The following is an 18,345-nucleotide window of genomic DNA, read 5'->3' on the forward strand; positions in this document are numbered from 1 at the left end:
AAGCTGCAGAGCAGACACTATGGCAATACTCTACCACATCTGTCTATCCAGGTAACACAAAGCAGTTAAGACAATTCTCAGCATAGCTACCATAATCAGTAGGTACTCTCTTCATCCTAGTGCCCATTTGTCAAAAAGTGAACAAAGAAGAAAATATATTCTGTAAATTATGAGGATATTCATTTTTTAAAAACATCTTTATTGGAGTATAATTGCTTTACAATGGTGTGTTAGTTTCTGCTATACAGCAAAGTGAATCAGCTTTACATAAACATGTATCCCCATATCTCCTCCCTCTTGTGTCTCCCTCCCACCCTCCCTATGCCCCCCACAAGTGGACACAAAGCACGGAGATGATCTCCCTGTGCTATGCAGCTGCTTCCCACTAGCGAGCTATTTTACATTTGGTACTATATATATGTCCATGCCACTCTCTCATTTGTCCCAGCTTCCCCTTCCCCTTCCCCATGTCCTCAAGCCCATTCTCTATGCTTGAGTCTTTTCCCTTCCTGTCCTGCCGCTAGGTTATACAGAACCTTTTTTTTTTTTTTTTTTTTTTTTAGATTCCATATACATGTGTTAGCATATGGTATTTGTTTTTCTCTTTCTGTCTTACTTCACTCTATATGACAGATTCTAGGTCCATCCACCTCACTACAAATAACTCAATTTCATTTCTTTTTATGGCTGAGTAATATTCCATTGTATATATTTGCCACATCTTCTTTATCCATTCAGCTGTCTATGGACACTTAGGATGCTTCCATGTCTTGGCTAATGTAAATAGAGCTGCAATGAACATTGTGGTACATGACTCTTTTTGAATTATGGTGTTCTGAGGGTATATGCCCAGTAGTGGGATTGCTGGGTGAAATGGTAGTTCTATTTTTAGTTTTTTAAGGAACCTCCATACTATTCACCATACTGGCTCTATCAATTTACATTCCCACCGGCAGTACAGAACGGTTCCCTTTTCTCCACATCCTCACCCTCTCCAGCATTTATGTTTGTAGATTTTTTGATGACGGCCATTCTGACTACTGTAAGGTGATACCTCATTGTGATTTTGATTTGCATTTCCCTAATGATCAGTGATATTGAGAATCGTTTCATGTGTTTGCTGGCAATCTGTATATCTCCTTTGGAGAAATGTCTCTTTAGGTCTTCTGCCAATTTTTGGATTGGGTCGTTTGTTTTTTTATTATTGAGCTGCATGAGCTGCCTGTGTATTTTGGAGATTAATCCTTTTCCAGTTGCTTCATTTGCAAATATTTTCTCCCACTCTGAGGGTTGTCTTTTCATCTTATTTATGGTATCCTTTGCTGTGCAAGAGTTTTAAATTTCATTAGGTCCCATTTGTTTATTTTTCTTTTTACTTCTATTTCTCTGAGAGGTGGGTCAAAAAGGATCTTGCTGTGATGTATGTCTTACAGTGTTCTGCCTCTTTTTCTCTAAGAGTTTGATAGTGCCCAGCCTTACATTTAGGTGTTTAATCCATTTTGAGTTCATTTTTGTGTAAGGTATTAGGGACTATTCTAATTTCATTCTTTTACATGCAGCTGTCCAGTTTCCCCAGCACCACTTATTGAAGAGGCTGTCTTTTCTCCATTGTATATTCTTACCTCCTTTATCAAGATAAGGTGACCATATGTGCGTAGGTTTAACTCTGGGCTTTCTATCCTGTTCCACTGATCTATATTTCTGTTTTTGTGCCAGTACCATACTGTCTTGATTACTGTAGCTTTGGAGTAGAGTCTGAAGTCAGGGAAGCTGATTCCTCCAGCTCCGGGTTTCTTTCACAAGATTGCTTTGGCTATTTGGGGTCTTTTGTGTTTCCATACAAATTGTGAAATGTTTTGTACTAGTTCTGTGAAAAATGCCATTCGTAGTTTGATAGGGATTGCATTGAATCTGTAGATTGCTTTGGGTAATAGAGTCATTTTCACAATGTTGTTTCTTCCAATCCAAGAACATGGTATATCTCTCCATCTGTTTGTATTTAATTTATTTCATCAGTGTCTTCTAGTTCTCTGCATACAGGTCTTTTGTCTCCTTAGGTAGGTTTATTCTTAAGTATTTTATTCTTTGTGTTGCAATGGTAAATGGGAGTAGTTCCTTAATTACTCCTTCATATTTTTCATCATTAGTGTATAGGAATGTAAGAGATTTCTGTGCATTAATTTTATATCCTGCTACTTTACCAAATTCATTGATTAGCCCTAGTAATTTTTTGGTAGCATCTCTGGGATTCTCTATGTACAGTATCATGTCATCTGCAAACAGTGACAGTTTTACTTCTTCTTTTCTGATTTGGATTCTTTTTTTTTTTCTTCTCTGATTGCTGTGGCTAAAACTTCCAAAACTATATAGAATAATAGTGGTGAGAGGGGGCAACCTTGTCTTGTTCTAGATCTTAGTGGAAATGATTTCAGTTTTTCACCAGTGAGAATGAAGTTGGCTGTGGCATATATGGCCTTTATTATGTTGAGGTAAGTTCCCTCTAGGCTTACTTTCTGGAGAGTATTTACCATAAATTGGTGTTGAATTTTGTCAAAAGGTTTTTCTTGTGAAAGCTTTTATTGAGATGATCATATGGTTTTTCTCCTTCAATTTGTTAATATGGTTTATCACATTGATTGATTTGTGTATATTGAAAAATCCTTACATTCCTGGGATAAACCCCACTTGATCATGGTGTATGATTATTTTAATGTGCTGTTGGATTCTGTTTGCTAGTATTTTGTTGAGGATTTTTGCATCTATGTTCATCAGTGATATTGGTCTGTAGTGTTCTTTCCTTGTGACATCTTTGTCTGGTTTTGCTATCAGGGTGATGGTGGCCTCATAGAATGAGTTTGGGAGTGTTCCTCCCTCTGCTATATTTTGGAAGACTTTGAAAAGGATAGGTGTTAGCTCTTTTCTAAATGTTTGATAGAATTCACCATCTGGTCCTGGGCTTTTGTTTGTTGGAAGATTTTTAAATAAGTTTCAATTTCAGTGCTTGTGATTGGTCTGTTCATTTTTTCTATTTCTTCCTGGCTCAGTCTCAGCAGGTTGTGCATTTCTAAGAATTTGTCCATTTTTTTTCCAGGTTGTCCATTTTACTTGCATATAGTTGCTTCTAGTAATCCCTCATGATCCTTTGTACTTCTGTTGTGTCAGTTGTTACTTCTCCTTTTTCATTTCTAATTCTACTGATTTGAGTCTTCTCCCTTTTTTTCTTGATAAGTCTGGCTAATGGTTTATCAATTTTGTTTAACTTCTCAAAGAACCAGCTCTTAGTTTTTTTTTTTTTTATCTTAGCTATTGTTTCCTTCATTGCTTTTTCATTTATTTCTGATCTGATCTTTATCATTTTCCTTCTGCTAACTTTGGGGTATTTTTTGTTCTTCTTTCTCTAACTGCTCCAGGTGTAAGGTTAGGTTGTTTATTTGAGATGTTTTTTGTTTGTTGAGGTAGGTATTGCTATAAACTTCCCTCTTAGAACTGCTTTTACTGAATTCCATAGGTTTAGGGTCCTTGTGTTTTCACTGTCATTTGTTTCTAGGTATTTTTTGATTTCCTCTTTGATTTCTTCGGTGATGCCTTGGTTATTTAGTAGTATTTTTTAGCCTCCAAGTATTTGTATTTTTCCCAGATGTTTTCCTGTAATTTATATATAGTCTCATAGCGTTGTGGTCAGAAAAGTTACTTGATATGATTTCAATTTTCTTGAACTTGCCAAGGCTTGATTTGTGACCAAGATATGCTCTATCCTGGAGAATGTTCCATGAACACTTGAGAAGAAAGTGTATTCTGTTGTTTTGGGATGGAATGTCCTGTAAACATCAATTAAGTCCATCTTGTTTAATGTATCATGTAAAGCTTTTGTTTCCTTATTTATTTTCATTTTGGATGATCTGTCCATTGGTGAAAGTGGGGGGTTAAAGTCCCCTACTATGATTGTGTTACTGTCGATTTCCCCACTTTTGGCTGTTAGCATTGGCCTTATGTACTGAGGTGCTCCTATGTTGGGTGCATAAAGATTTACAATTGTTACATCTTCTTCTTGGATTGATCCCTTGGTCATTATGTAGTGTCCTTATTTGTCTCCTGTAATAGTCTTTACTTTAAAGTCTATTTTGTCTGATATGAAAATTGCTACTCCAGCTTTCTTCTGATTTCCATTTGCATGGAATATCTTTTACCATCCCCTCACTTTCAGTCTGTATGTGTCCCTAGGTCCAAGGTGAGTTTCTTGTAGACAGTATATATACAGGTATTGTTTTTGTATCCATCCAGCCCATCTATGTCTTTTGGTTGGAGCATTTAATTCATTTATATTTAAGGTAGTTATCAATATGTATGTTCCTATTTCCATTTTCTTAATTGTTTTGGGTTTGTTATTGTAGGTCTTTTCCTTCTCTTGTGTTTCCTGTCTAGAGAAGTTCCTTTAGCATTTGTTGTAAAGCTGGGTTGGTGGTGCTGAATTATCTTAGCTTTTGCTTGTTTGTAAAGGTTTTAATTTCTCTGTCAGATCTGAATGAGATCCTTGCTGCATAGAGTAATTTTGGCTGTAGGTTTTTCCCTTTCATCACTTTCAATATGTCCGGCCACTCCCTTCTGGCTTGCAAAGTTTCTGCTGAAAGATCAGCTGTAGACCTTATGGGGATTCCCTTGTATGTTATTTGTTGTTTTTCCCTTGCTACTTTTAATATTTTTTCTTTTTGTTTAATTTTTGATAGTTTGATTAATATGTGTCTTGGCATGTTTCTCTTTGGATTTATCCTGTATGGGACTCTCTGTGCTTCCTGGACTTGACTACTTCCTTTTCCATATTAGGGAAGTTTTCAACTATAATCTCTTGAAATATTTTCTCAGTCCTTTTCTTTTTCTCTTCTTCTTCTGGGACCCCTATAATTCAAATGTTGGTGCGTTTAATATTGTCCAAGAGGTCTCTGAGACTGTCCTCAATTCTTTTCATTCATTTTTCTTTATTCTGCTCTGTGGTAGTTATTTCCACTATTTTATCTTCCAGGTCGCTTATCAGTTCTTCTGCCTCAGTTATTCTGCTATTGATTCCTTTAGTTCTTCTAGGTCCTTGTTAAATGTTTCTTGTATTTTTTCCATTCTATTTCCAAGATTTTGGATCATCTTTACTATCATTCCTCTGAATTCTTTTTCAGGTAGACTGCCTATTTCCCCTTCATTTGTTTGGTCTGGTGGGTTTCTACCTTGCTCCTATATCTGCTGTGTGTTTCTCTGTCGTCTCATTTTGCTTAACTTACTGTGTTTGGGGTCTCCTTTTCGCAGGCTGCAGGTTTGTAGTTCCTGTTGTTTTTGGTGTCTGCCCTGAGTGGCTGAGGTTGTTTCAGTGGGTTGTGTAGGCTTCCTGGTAGAGGGGACTGGTGTCTGTGTTTCAGTGGATGAGCCTGGATCTTGTCTTTCTGGTGGGCAGGACCACATCCAGTGGTGTGTTTTGGGGTGTCTGTAACGTTATTATGATTTTAGGCAGCCTTCTCGTTAATGGGTGGGGTTGTGTTCCTGTCTTGCTAGTTGTTTGGCATAGGGTGTCCAGCACTGTAGCTTGCTGGTTGTTGAGTGAAGCTGGCTCTTCCCATTGACAAGGACATCTCTGAGACAGCTTTTGCCATTTGATATTACATGGGGCCGGGAGGTCTCTGGTGGACCAATATCCTGAACTCTGCTCTCCCACCTCAGAGGCTCAGGCCTGACACCTGGCCGGAGCACCAAGACCCTGTTAGCCACACAGCCAGTTATGTGGGGAGTTTCTTGCCTTTTGGGAAGTCTGAGGTCTTCTGCCAGCATTTAGTAGGTGTTCTGTAGGAGCTATTCCTCAGGTAAATGTATTTTTGATGTGTTCATGGGGAGGAAGATGATCTCCATGCTTTACTCCTCCACCATCTTGAAGCTATCTATCAGAGAAGGATATTCTTATCTGAAAATATTTGTGTTTACAATCTAAAATTAATCTGAACTTGTACAGTTCTTTTTATAACTGAAATTCATAAAGGATATATAGGTGACTCTTGAACAACATGGGTTTGAGCTCTGTGGATCCATTTACATGTGGATTTTTTTCTACTGATTTTTTTTGATCCACTGTTGGTTGAATCCTCAAATGCCGAATCACAGATACAAAACAAGAGTGAATATTGAGGAAATGCTGCATCAGAGGAACCACAGATAGAACCGGGACACAGGGGGCCGACTATAACTTATAGGCAGATTTTTAACTGTGCAGAGGGCAGCTCACCAAGCCTCTGTGTTGTTTGTGTGTCAACTGTAGTTTTAGAGTCATCTTAAGGAAGTGTTCATAATATTTCACCCTTTTGAACCAAGTTATTACGATTGTTATAGCATAGTTAGTGGTACAAATGTCCTTTATCTGTACTCTTTGTTATTTCAAGCTATTTTATACTATTTCATTTTAAATAAAATTTTAAAATTACAATGGAAATAAGATATAGGCTAAATAAGACAATGGACCCCCAACCCCCAAATTCAAAATACTTCTATCAATTTTTCATTTTGGAGACTTAGTTTCAACAAGAGAATTCTAGGAGACTCCACTTTGAAAATATGTGAATGTTTAATTATCTTTATGTGGATAAAGTAGAATACTAGCTAATAATAGCTAATATTCATTGATCACTTAGTATATACGCACTTCATATATATTCCAAACTATATTTTAATCTTCACAATTCTATGAGGTAAGTACCACTGTTATCTTCCTTTTATAGATAAAGGGACTAAAGGACAGAAGGATTAAGGGACTTTCCCCACAATTACACACATTGTAAACCCAGGACATGAACTCAAGCAGTAGGACAACAAAAACCTCACTTTCTACTAGTATTCTATAATATTAAAATTCTACTGATTTTTCCAAGACTGCTCTAATATAAAATGAAATTAACTGATATTCAAGCACTGTGTAAATGCAACAATTTGACATACTATTTTGAGAAACAGAGTACAAATATGAGAGCCTATCTGTACAATTTTGTTTCTAATATAGTTCGGTTATGTTATGACTAACAATTTTACAGATTATAGAAGCTCAAGATATGTAAATCAATAAAAAGTAGACTGCATACTGAAGTTGCATAGTGTGTAAGGTCATTATATGCTTGAACAAGATATTTAACTTCTTTAAATTTCAAAGGACTCAACTGTAAAATGGGATAACAGTACCTACCTCATATGATTCCTACGAGGATCAAATGAGATAACACATATAAAAGTACTGCTCAGAGTCTAGCAGAAAATAGCATATAATAAATCTTCATAAGTGATAATTAGTGAAGGTGATAAATTCTAAGATAATCAACACTGGTAACAAAACAGGAAAATGTATTATGCTTTAATAATAATTTACAACCAGCCTTAACAGAAAAAGAAAGATCTTCCATAGTTTTCCATTTTTATATCTTTCAAAATGGTTGTCTCTCTTCATTCAAAGTTCTTCTGCAAATTTTCATATTCATTTCCAAAATTTTTACATCTATCAGTAACAGTATTTCTAGTTAGAGTGTTATAAACTTCCAGTTTCAACCTCTAACTGCCTAAACAGCATCTTACTATTAATCTTTGCTATTAAGAAGTTCTACATCAGTCTAGCTTGTCACTGAACAAGGTAGTTTATTATTCAAAGGGTGAGAATAATCAGGATATGACTTTAAATTTATGAGCATAGTCAAATTTCAAATTAATTGTGTACATGTGCACATACATGAGCAAAAGAAGCTTTTTTCTCTCTGAGGAGGTGGTTAAAGCTAGATTGTATTTTTCTCTTTGCAATAACTGAGGAACAAGGGCAGAGCACTGTTAAGGTGATTCAAAAGAAAACAGGGATACAATTCAACTAACAAATAGAGGATTAGTCTTCAAGGAAGACATACAGGGTTCTCAGACATTTGGCCAAGATCAAGTATAGAATATTATTCTAATTAGAATAGAAATTTCAGGTAAGGAAAGGATGATTAACTAAATCTAAGTTGTAACTGTAAAGCTCAGCAAGTTCACATGGTTAGCACATAGGAAAAAGAAGATTTGAACTCAGGCAGTCTAACTCCAAAGAGTTCTTAATTACTGTGCTAATACCAAATTACATGGATCATTATCTTAAGAATTAGCATTTTCCTACCTGAAGATTAATTTAAAATCTATTATAACAAATATATTCTAACATTAAAAATGGCATGCTCATCTATTTTGAATACATTTACCCTTAATCTTAAAATAACACTTTTTACATAGGGAGTTGCTTTGCAATTTTCTTTAGCAAATATATAAATTGGTGATTATTATTCTGGAGCACTGAGGGAAGAAAAAAATCTGTTTCCTCATTGGCTAGAAGCAGCCACTAAAATAAAAAGCTATAATTTCCAAGACTGTTCACTTTCCTGCTGACATTAGTGAGGCTGGGGCACCAAGCAGGAAGTATACCAGAGCCATTTCACCTTCTACTTTCGCAAGAACACAGAATGCCAAATAGAAAAGGACCATATTAGGGAAAACACTTTATTTCCAAGTTTCTAAAATAGTATTAAAAACAATAAGGGAAAAATGCAAATTATAAAGTAGTATGACAGCACATCAATCACAGCCTCCTAACAAGTCCTTTCAGCATTCAGTGGTAATGGCTGAAACACTGAAATAAAGTGATGTTTCAATTCTTTGGTTTTAAACAATGACAGTTTTAAGATTCACCTGATTAAAAACCATCCACACCAATATAGTAGCATATCATAAGATAAATGGCTAACAGTTTTTGCAAATGGCAGTTGTTAACATATTTCTTCTACACATATAAATGCTGAGGAGGGGAATAAGATGTTCTTTTCTACCTTTCTTTTATGATGGGTTGTAGAAGCATCCATCTCTTCCTCTCCTATATTATCAATTTGTGAAGTTGGACTACAATTCATTCTCTCCTCTTCTTGCCTCTGGAGTCTGTCTGCTACAGCCTGGATAGCTTCTGTCCATTCTTCCCTACAAAAACAAGAAAAAATTCCCATTAATAAAGAATTGCAATGATGCAAATATTTCTCTTTTAGAAAATATAAAATCAACACAAAGTCTATTCCAGAGTAATACATAAGCCCCATCTTTACTTCAAGATATACTAGTATTTATTTGGAGGTATATTAACAAAGAAGAAGGAGGAGGAGGAGGGGGAGGAGGAGGGGAGAAGGATAAAACGATTGTAAGAAAACTGACTAAGAATCCTTTTAAAGTATGGTTAAATTTTAATTGTCTGCACACATCTTATCTATAAAGTATATAGACCCCCAAAAGTTTGCCACACTTTTAAAATGTATTGTTTAGCCATTGTAAGTCCATCACTGACATACTCAGTTTCTTTATGATGGTCCAACAGATGTTCCAAGAAAAAGCTTTCAAAGGCAAAAACTGTTCCCAGAACATAGGTAAGTTTCTGTTTTAAAAAATGATAGGCACAGTTTGTAGCTTAAATAATAAGTCTCAGGAGCAGTAGTATGAAGCTTTTACTTTTTGACACTTATGCTATCAGATAAAGGGTCATTTATTTCCATATAAATAAAATCAGTTTGCAGATTTCTTAAGACAAAGTCTGTTAGAATTGCATGAAATCTGTAGGTCAATCTGGAGGAAATTGCCATCTTAATAAATTAAGTCTTCCAATCCATGAACATGGTATAGCTCTCCATTTATTTAGGTCTTCAATTTTCCAATGCAGTGTTTTGTAATTTTCTGTGAAAATGTCTTGCAAATCTTTAATTGAAATTATTTCTAAGTATTCTTTTATGCTATTATGGAGGTTTAAAATTTTTTTTCATTTTCTAATTTTTTTTGCTAGTATTTAGAAATACAATTGCTTTTTCTATGTTGACCTTTTATTCTATAGCCTTAATAAATTCATTTACTATTTCTAACACCTTTTATTTTTCTGGATTTTCTACAAATACTACCATACTGTCTACAAATAAGAGCAATTTACTTCTTCCTTTCAAGTGTGTTTCCCTTTCATTTCTTTTTCTTGCCTTATAATGCATTAGAACAGATCATCAGTACAATGTTAAATAAAAGTGGTGAGAGCAGACATTCTTATTTTGTTCCAGATGTTAAGAGAGAAAATATCAAGCCTTTTACCTTTGAGTATTACGTAAGCTGTAGTTTGTAGATACCCTTAATCAAGTTGAGTAAGTTCCCTTCCATTCCTAGCCAGCTGAGTGTTTTTGTTATGAAAGAGTGTTGAATTTTTTCAAATGCTTCTTCTGCACCTGTTGAAATGACCATGTAATTTTCTTTTATCCTATTAATACAGTGAAATTAGTTGAATGATTTTCAGATGTTAATACAACTGAATTCTAGTATAAACTACATTTAGTCATAATGTATTAACCTTTTTCTTGCATATTTTTTGAATTTGATTTGTCAAACTTTTGTTAAGAAATTTTGCATTGACTAGTCACAAGTATATAGTGCTACTTCTTTCTTCTTTTTGTAAATCAACTTTTTAGTGAACTATAGTTGATTTACAATGCTAATTTTGCTGTACAGCAAAGTAATACATTTAAATATATATACATGCTTTTTAAAAAAATGTATTCCTTTCCATTATGGTTTATGATAGGATATTGAACATAGTTCCCTGTGCTATATAGTAGGATTTTGTTGTTTCTCCATTCTTTATATAAAAGCTTACATCTGCTAACCGCAACCTGCCATTCTATCGCTCCCCCAACTCCCTCCCCCTTGGCAACCACTAGTCTGTTCTCTAGGTCTAAGATTCTGTTTTTGTTTCACAGATAGGTTCATTTGTGTCATATTTTAGATTCCACATATAAGCGATATCATATTTTGTCTTTCTCTATCTGACTTACTTCACTTAGTATGATAATCTCTAGTTGCATCCATGTTGCTGCAAATGGCATTATTTCGTTCTTTGTCATGGCTGAGTAGTATTCCATTGTATATATGTACCATATCTTTATTCATTCATCTGTCGATGGATATTTAGTTTGTTTCTATGTCTTAGCTATTGTGAATAGAGTTGCTATGAACATAGGGGCACATGGCCTTCTGAATTATACTCTTGTATGAATATATGTCCAGGAGTGGGATTGCTGGATCATATGCTAATTGTTTTTAGATTTCTGAGATACTCCATACCATTTTCCACAGTGGCTGCACCAACTTACATTCCCACCAACAATGTAGGAGGGTTCCCTTTCCTCCACACCCTCTCCAGCATTTGTTATTTGTAACTTTTTAATGATGGACATTCTGACTGGTATGAGGTGGTACCTCATTGTAGTTTTGATTTGCAGTTCTCTAATAATTAGCAATGTTGAGCATCTGTTTTTTGGTGTTTTTGTTTTTGTTTTTGTTTTTGTTTTTTTTTGCAGTACGTGGGCCTCTCACTGTTGTGGCCTCTCCCATTGCAGAGCACAGGCTCTGGACGCTCAGGCTCAGTGGCCATGGCTCACAGGCCTAGCCACTCCATTGCATATGGGATCTTCCCAGAACAGGGCATGAACCCGTGTCCCCTGCATCGGCAGGCAGACTCTCAACCACTGTGCCACCAGGGAAGCCCCAATGTTGAGTATCTTTTCATGTGCCTATTGGTCATCTATATTTGTTCTTTGGAGAAATGTCTATTTACGTCTTCTGCCCATTATTTGACTAGGCTGTTTGTTTTGTTGTTGTTATGAGCCATTTGTATATTTTGGAAATTAAGCTCTTGTTGGTTGCAATATTTGCAAATATTTTCTCCCATTCTTGTAGGTTGTCTTTTCATTTTGTTTATCGTTTCCTATGCTGTGCAAAAGCTTGTAAGTTTGATTAGGTCTCATTTGTTTATTTTTGTTTTTATTTCTATTGCCTTAGGAAACTGACCTAAGAAAACAATGTTAAGATTTATGTCAGACAATGTTTAGCCTATGATCTCTTCTAGGAGTTTTATGGTGTCATTTCTTATGTTTAAGTCTTTAAGCCATTCTGAGTTTATTTTTGTGTATGGTGAGAGGGTGTGTTCTAATTTCATTGATTTATATGTGGCTGTCCAACTTTCACAACACCACTTGATGAAGAGACTGTCTTTTCCCTGTTGTATATTCTTGCCCCCTTTGTTGAAGATTAATTGACAATTGATGTGGGGGTTTATTTCTGTGCTCTCTGTACTGTTCCATTGATCCATATGTCTGAGTTTCTGCCAATACCACACTGTTTTGATAACTGTAGATTTGTAGTATTGTCTGAAGTCTGGGAGCATTATGCCTCCTGCTTTGTTCTTTTTCTTCAGGATTGCTTTGGTCATTCTGGGTCTTTTATGGTTCCATATGAATTTTAGGATTATTTGTTCTAGTTCTGTGAAAAATGTCATGGGTAATTTGATAGGGATTGCATTAAATCTGTAGATTGCTTTGGATAGTATACCCATTTTAACAATATTAATTCTTCCAATCCAAGAGCATGGGATATCTTTCCATTTCTTTGAATTATCTTCAGTTTCCCTTATTAATGTTTTGTAGTTCTCAGTGTATAAGTCTTTCACCTCCTTGATCAAATTTATTCATAAGTATTGTATTCTGGGGGGTGCAATTTTTAAAGGTATTGTTTTTTTACATTCCCTGATAGTTCATCATTGGTGAAAAGAAATGCAACCGATTTCTGTATGTTAATCTTGTATCCTCCTACCTTGTTGAATTTGTTTATCATTTCTAGTAGTTTTTATGTGGAGTCTTTAGGGTTTTGTATATATAGTATATTATCATCTGCATATAATAACAATTTGACCTCTTCCTTTCCAGTTTGGATACCTTTTTTTGTGTGTGTGTGGTACACGGGCCTCTCATTGCTGTGGCCTCTCCCGTTGCGGAGCACAGGCTCTGGACGTGCAGGCTCAGCAGCCATGGTTCACGGGCCCAGCCTCTCCATGGCATGTGGGATCTTCCTAGACCAGGGAACGAACCTGTGTCCCCTGCATTGGCAGGCGGACTCTCAACCACTGTGCCACCAGGGAAGCCCTGGATACCTTTTATTTCTTCTTCTTGTTTGACTGCCGTGGTTAGGACTTCCAATACTATGTTGAATAGAAGAGGTGAGAGTGGGTATCCTTGTCTTGCTCCAGATTTTAGTGGGAAAGCTTTCAGCTTTTCACCACTGAGTATTATATTGGCTGTAGGTCTGTCATGAATAACTTTTATTATCTTGAGATATGTTCCCTTTATACCCACTTTTGTAAGAGTTTTAATCATGAATACATGTTGAATTTTGTCAAATGCTTTTTCTGCATCTATTGAGATGATCATGTGTTTTTTGGCTTTTATGTGGTGTACCACATTGACTGATTTGTGTATGTTGAACCATCCTGTGAACTTGGGATGAATCCCAATTGTTTATGGGGTATGATCTTTTTATGTGTTGTTGGATTTGGTTTGCTAATATTTTGTTGATATAGTTCTCTCTTCTTATGATAGCACTGACCATTTTTTGGAATGAGGATGACACTAGCCTTATAAAATGAGAAGGGAAGGGTTCCCACCTCCATTATTTTATGTAATTAATTGTGTAGGCTTGGTAATATTTCCTCTTCAAATATTTGACAGAAGTAAACAGTGAAGTTATCTGGAATTGGAGTTTTTCTTCAGGAAAATTTTTTTACTCAAACTTAATACTGTTTATTGATATTGAGCTGTTCAAGTTTGCCAATATTTTCTAAGGGTCAGTATCAGTAATTTGTGTCTTCCCTCTTTTTTCTATTTTTTCCTAACAACCTTCCAAGACATTTTTTGATTCTATTAAGTATTTTCAAAGAACTAACTTTTGTTTATGGATTATTCCCTATTATTTTTCTGCTTTCTATTTAATTGAATTCTACTCTCTATTGTTTCCTTCTTTCAGATTGCTCTGGGATTAATTTACTCTAATTTTCTACTTTCTTAAGATGGAAACTTAATGACTAGAGAACTTTCTTCTTTTCAAATACAAGCATCAGAGGTGACACATTTCCCTCTAAGCACCATTTTGCATCTATGCTCATCAGTGATATTCGTCTGTAATTTTTTTTTTTTTTCTGATATCTTTGGTTTGGGTATCAGGGTGATGGTGGCCTCGTTGAACGAGTTTGGAAGTGATCCTCCCTCTGCAATATTTTGGAAGAGTTTGAGAAGGATAGGTGTTAGCTCTTCTCTAAATATTTGATAGAATTTACCAGTGAAGTGATCTGGTCCTAGACTTTTGTTTGTTGGAAGATTTTCAATCACAGTTTCAATTTCAAGTACCTATGATTGGTCTGTTTATATTTTCTATTTCTTCCTGGTTCAGTCTTGGAAGATTGTACCTTTCCAAGAATTTGTCCATTTCTTCCATGTTGTCCATTTTATTTGCACATAGCTGCTTGTATTAGTCTCATGATCCTTTGTATTTCTGTGGTGTCAGTTGTAATTTCTCCTTTTTCTTTTCTAACTTTAGAGTCCTCTCCCTTTTTTTTATTGATGAGTCTGGCTAAAGGTTTATCAATTTTGTTTATCTTCTGAAAGAACCAACTTTTGTTTTTATTGATCTTTGCTATTGTTTTCTTTGTTTCTATTTCATTTACTTCTGCTCTGATCTTTATGATTTCTTTCCCTCTGCTAACTTTGGGTTTCCTTTGTTCTTCTTTCTCTAGTTGCTTTAGGTGTAAGGTTACATTGTTTATGTGAGATTTTTCTTGTTTCTTGTGGTGAGATTCAATTGCTATAAACATCCCTCTTAGAAGTGCTTTTCCTGTGTTTTGGAAACACAGTTTTGGGTTATTGTGTTTTTGTTTTCATTTGTTTCTATGTATTTTTTTCTTTCCTCTTTGATTTCTTCAGTGATCTCTTGGTTTTTAGCATTGCACTGTTTAGCCTCCATGTGTTTGTGTTTTTTACAGCTTTTTTCCTCTGATTTCTAATCTCATAGCATTGTGGTCAAAAAAGATACTTGATACGATTTCAATTTTCTTACATTTTCCGAGGCTTGATTTGTGACACAAGATGTGATCTATCTTGGAGAATGTTCCTTGTGTGCTTAAGAAAGTGTATTCTACTGCTTTTGGGTGGAATGTCCTATAAATATCAATTAAATCTAGGTGTTCTATTGTGTTATTTAAAGCTTCTGTTTCCTTATTTATTTTCTGTCTGGATGATCTGTCCATTGGTGTACATAAGGTGTTAAAGTCCACCACTATTATCGTGTTACTGTTGATTTCCCCTTTTATGGCTGTTAGCATTTGCCTTATGTACTGAGGTGCTCTAATGTTGGGTGCATAAATATTTATAATTATTATGTTTTCTTCTTGGATTGATCCCTTGATCATTATGTAGTGTCCTTGTCTCTTGTAACAAGTCTTTATTTTAAAGTCTATTTTATCTGATACGAGTATTGCTACTCCAGCTTTCTTTTGATTTCCATTTGCATGGAATAGCTTTTTCCATCTCCTTGCTTTCAGTCTGTATGTATCCCTAGGTCTGAAGTGGATCTCTTGAAGACAGCATATATGGGTCCTGTTTTTGTATCCATTCAGCCAGTCTGTATCTTTTGGTTGGAGCATTAAATCCATTTACATTCAAGACTATTATTGATATGTATGTTCCTATTACCATTTTCTTAATTGTCTGAGGTTTGTTTTTGTGGGTCTTTTTCTTCTCCTGTGTTGCCCACCTAGAGAAGTTCCTTTAGCATTTGTCGTAAAGCTGGTTTGGTGGTGTTGAATTCTCGTAGCTTTTGTTTGTCTGTAAAGCTTTTGATTTCTCTGTCAAATCTGAATGAGATCCTTGCTGGGTAGAGTAATCTTGGTTGTACGTTTTTCCCTTTCATCACTTTAAATATATCCTGCCACTGCCTGCTGACCTGCAGAGTTTCTGCTGAAAAATCAGCTGATAACCTTATAGGGATTCCCTTGTATTTTATTTGTTGCCTTTCCCTTGCTGTTTTTAATTTTTTTCTTTGAATTTAATTGTTGTTAGTTTGATTAATATGTGTCTTGGTGTGTTTCTCCTAAGGTTTATCCTATATGGCACTCTCTGTGCTTCCTGGACTTGGGTGGCTATTTCCTTTCCCATGTTATGGAAGTTTTCAACTATAATTTCTTCCAGTATTTTCTCAGACCCTTTCTCTTTCTATTCTTCTTCTGGGACCCCTATAATTTGTTATGTTGTTGCATTTAATATTGTCCCAGAGGTCTCTGAGACTGTCCTCAGTTCTTTTCATTCTTTATTCTTCTCCTCAGTGGTTATTTCCACCATTTTATCTTCTAGCTCATTTATCCATTCTTCTGTCTCAGTTATCCTTTTATTTATTCCTTCTAGTATATTTTTCATTTCAGTTATTGTGTTGTTATTCACTGTTTGTTTGGTTTTTAGTTGGTCTTTGTTAACCATCTCTTGTATCTTCTTGATCCGTGCCTCCATTCTATTTCTGTGACTTTGGATCATCTTTATTATCATTACTCTGTATTCTTTTTCAGGTAGGTTGCCTATTTCCTCTTCTTTTATTTGGTCTTATAGGTTTTTATCTTGCTCCTCCATCTGTAACATGTTTTTGTCATCTCTTTTTTTTTCTTGATGGGTGGGGCTGTGTTCCTGTCTTACTGGCCGTTTGGCTTGTGGCATCTAGCACTGGAGTTTGCAGGCAGTTGGGTAGAGCTGGGTCTTGGTGCTGAGATGAGGACCTCCGGGAGACCTTGCTCTGATTAAGATTCCCTGGGGTCTGAGCTTCTCTGTTAGTCCAGCTGTTTGGACTCAGAGCTCCCACCACAGGAGCTCAGGCCCAACCTTTACCCTGGGAGCCAAGATACCACAATCCATACATCACAGCAGTCATTTTCAGAGAAGCTTTGGGATTACTGGAATATCTGACATGGACTGAAGTGTTATTTAATTAATTTATTTACTTATATCTATTTTAACAGCTTTATTGGAATATAATTCACATATCACACAAAGTACTCCTTTAATGTGAACAAGTCAGTGATATCTAGTATGTTTACAAAATTGTGCAACCATCACCACAACTTAAGCACATTTAAGAACATTTTAATCACCCCAATGAGAAACCCTAACCCTAGGCATCTACCAATGTACTTTCTGTCTGTCTTCCTGTTCTGAGCATTTCACATAAATGGAATCATACAATATATTGTTCTTTACAACTGGCTTCTTGTGACTTAACAAAATGTTTTTAAGGCTCATCCATGATGTACTTCATTTCTTATTATTTTTGAATAACATTACATTGTAAAAATGTACCATATGTATTTATCCAGTTGTCAGTTCATGGATATTTCTATTGTTTGTAGTTTTTGGCAATTATGAATAATGCTACTATGAACAACATATACAAGTTTTTTTGAGTATACATAAGTTTTTATTTCTTTGTTGTATATACCTAGGAGAGGAATTGCTGGGTCATACGGTAACTCTATATTTAACTTTTGAGGACCCGCCATACTGTTTTCCAAAGCAGCTGTACCATATTACACTCCAACCAGCACTGTATAAGGCTTCCAATTTCTCCACACTTGCTATTATCTGTCTGTTTTATTGTAGCTATCCCAGTGTGTGTGAAGTGGTATCTCATTGTGACTTTGATTTTTGTTTTCTTGAAGCTAATGATGTTGAGCACCTTCTCAGGTGCTCATGGGCTATTTGTATATCTTCTTTGGAGAAATTTCTATTCAAATCCTTTGTCCATTTTTAAATTGTGTGATTTGTCTTCTGTATTGAGTTGTAAGATTTCTTTGTATATTCTAGATACAAGTCCCTTATAACGTATATGATTTGCAAACATTTTCTCCCATACTATGGGTTGTCTTTTCACTTTCTTGATAGTGTCCTTTAAAGGATAAAAGTTTTAATTTTGATGATTCCAAATTACCTATTTTTGTTTCTTCTCTTGCTTGTGCTTTTTGTATCATAGCTAGGAAATCATTGCCTAATCCAAAATTATTAACATTTACATCTATGTTTTCTTCTGAGTGTTTTATAGTTTTAGCTCTTCCATTTAGGTTTTTGATCAATTTTTAGTTAATTGCTGTATACAGTGTGAGGTATAGGTCTAAATTCATTCTTTTGCATGTGAACACCCAGTTATCCCAAGACCAATTGTTGAAACATTACTCTCTGCCATTGAATGGCCTTGGCACCCATGACAATAATCAACCACAGAGATATGGGTTTGTTTCTGGACTCTCCATTCTATTTCATTATCTGTCTATATACTACCCTTATGTCAGTAAAATACTGTCTTGATTATAGTAGCTTTGTAGTGGGTTTTGAAATTGGGAAGTGTAAGTACTTGAACTTTGTTCTTCTTTATCAAGACTGTTCC

General features: G+C 35.4%; 1 protein-coding gene across 7 annotated transcripts in view; it reads right to left on the minus strand.

Moving 5' to 3' along the window:
* Positions 1-18,345, minus strand: part of AKT3 (AKT serine/threonine kinase 3) — a 379,537-nt gene that overhangs the window by 162,944 nt on the left and 198,248 nt on the right. For all 7 annotated transcript variants that reach the window (XM_067030723.1, XM_067030721.1, XM_059079103.2 and 4 more), the window contains one exon: positions 8,856-9,000. In XM_067030723.1, the coding sequence (XP_066886824.1) occupies positions 8,856-9,000 (145 nt within the window). The remainder of the gene's footprint in view (positions 1-8,855; positions 9,001-18,345) is intronic.

This window comes from Kogia breviceps, chromosome 1 (assembly GCF_026419965.1).
Source record: "Kogia breviceps isolate mKogBre1 chromosome 1, mKogBre1 haplotype 1, whole genome shotgun sequence".
NCBI classification, from domain to species: domain Eukaryota; kingdom Metazoa; phylum Chordata; class Mammalia; order Artiodactyla; family Physeteridae; genus Kogia; species Kogia breviceps.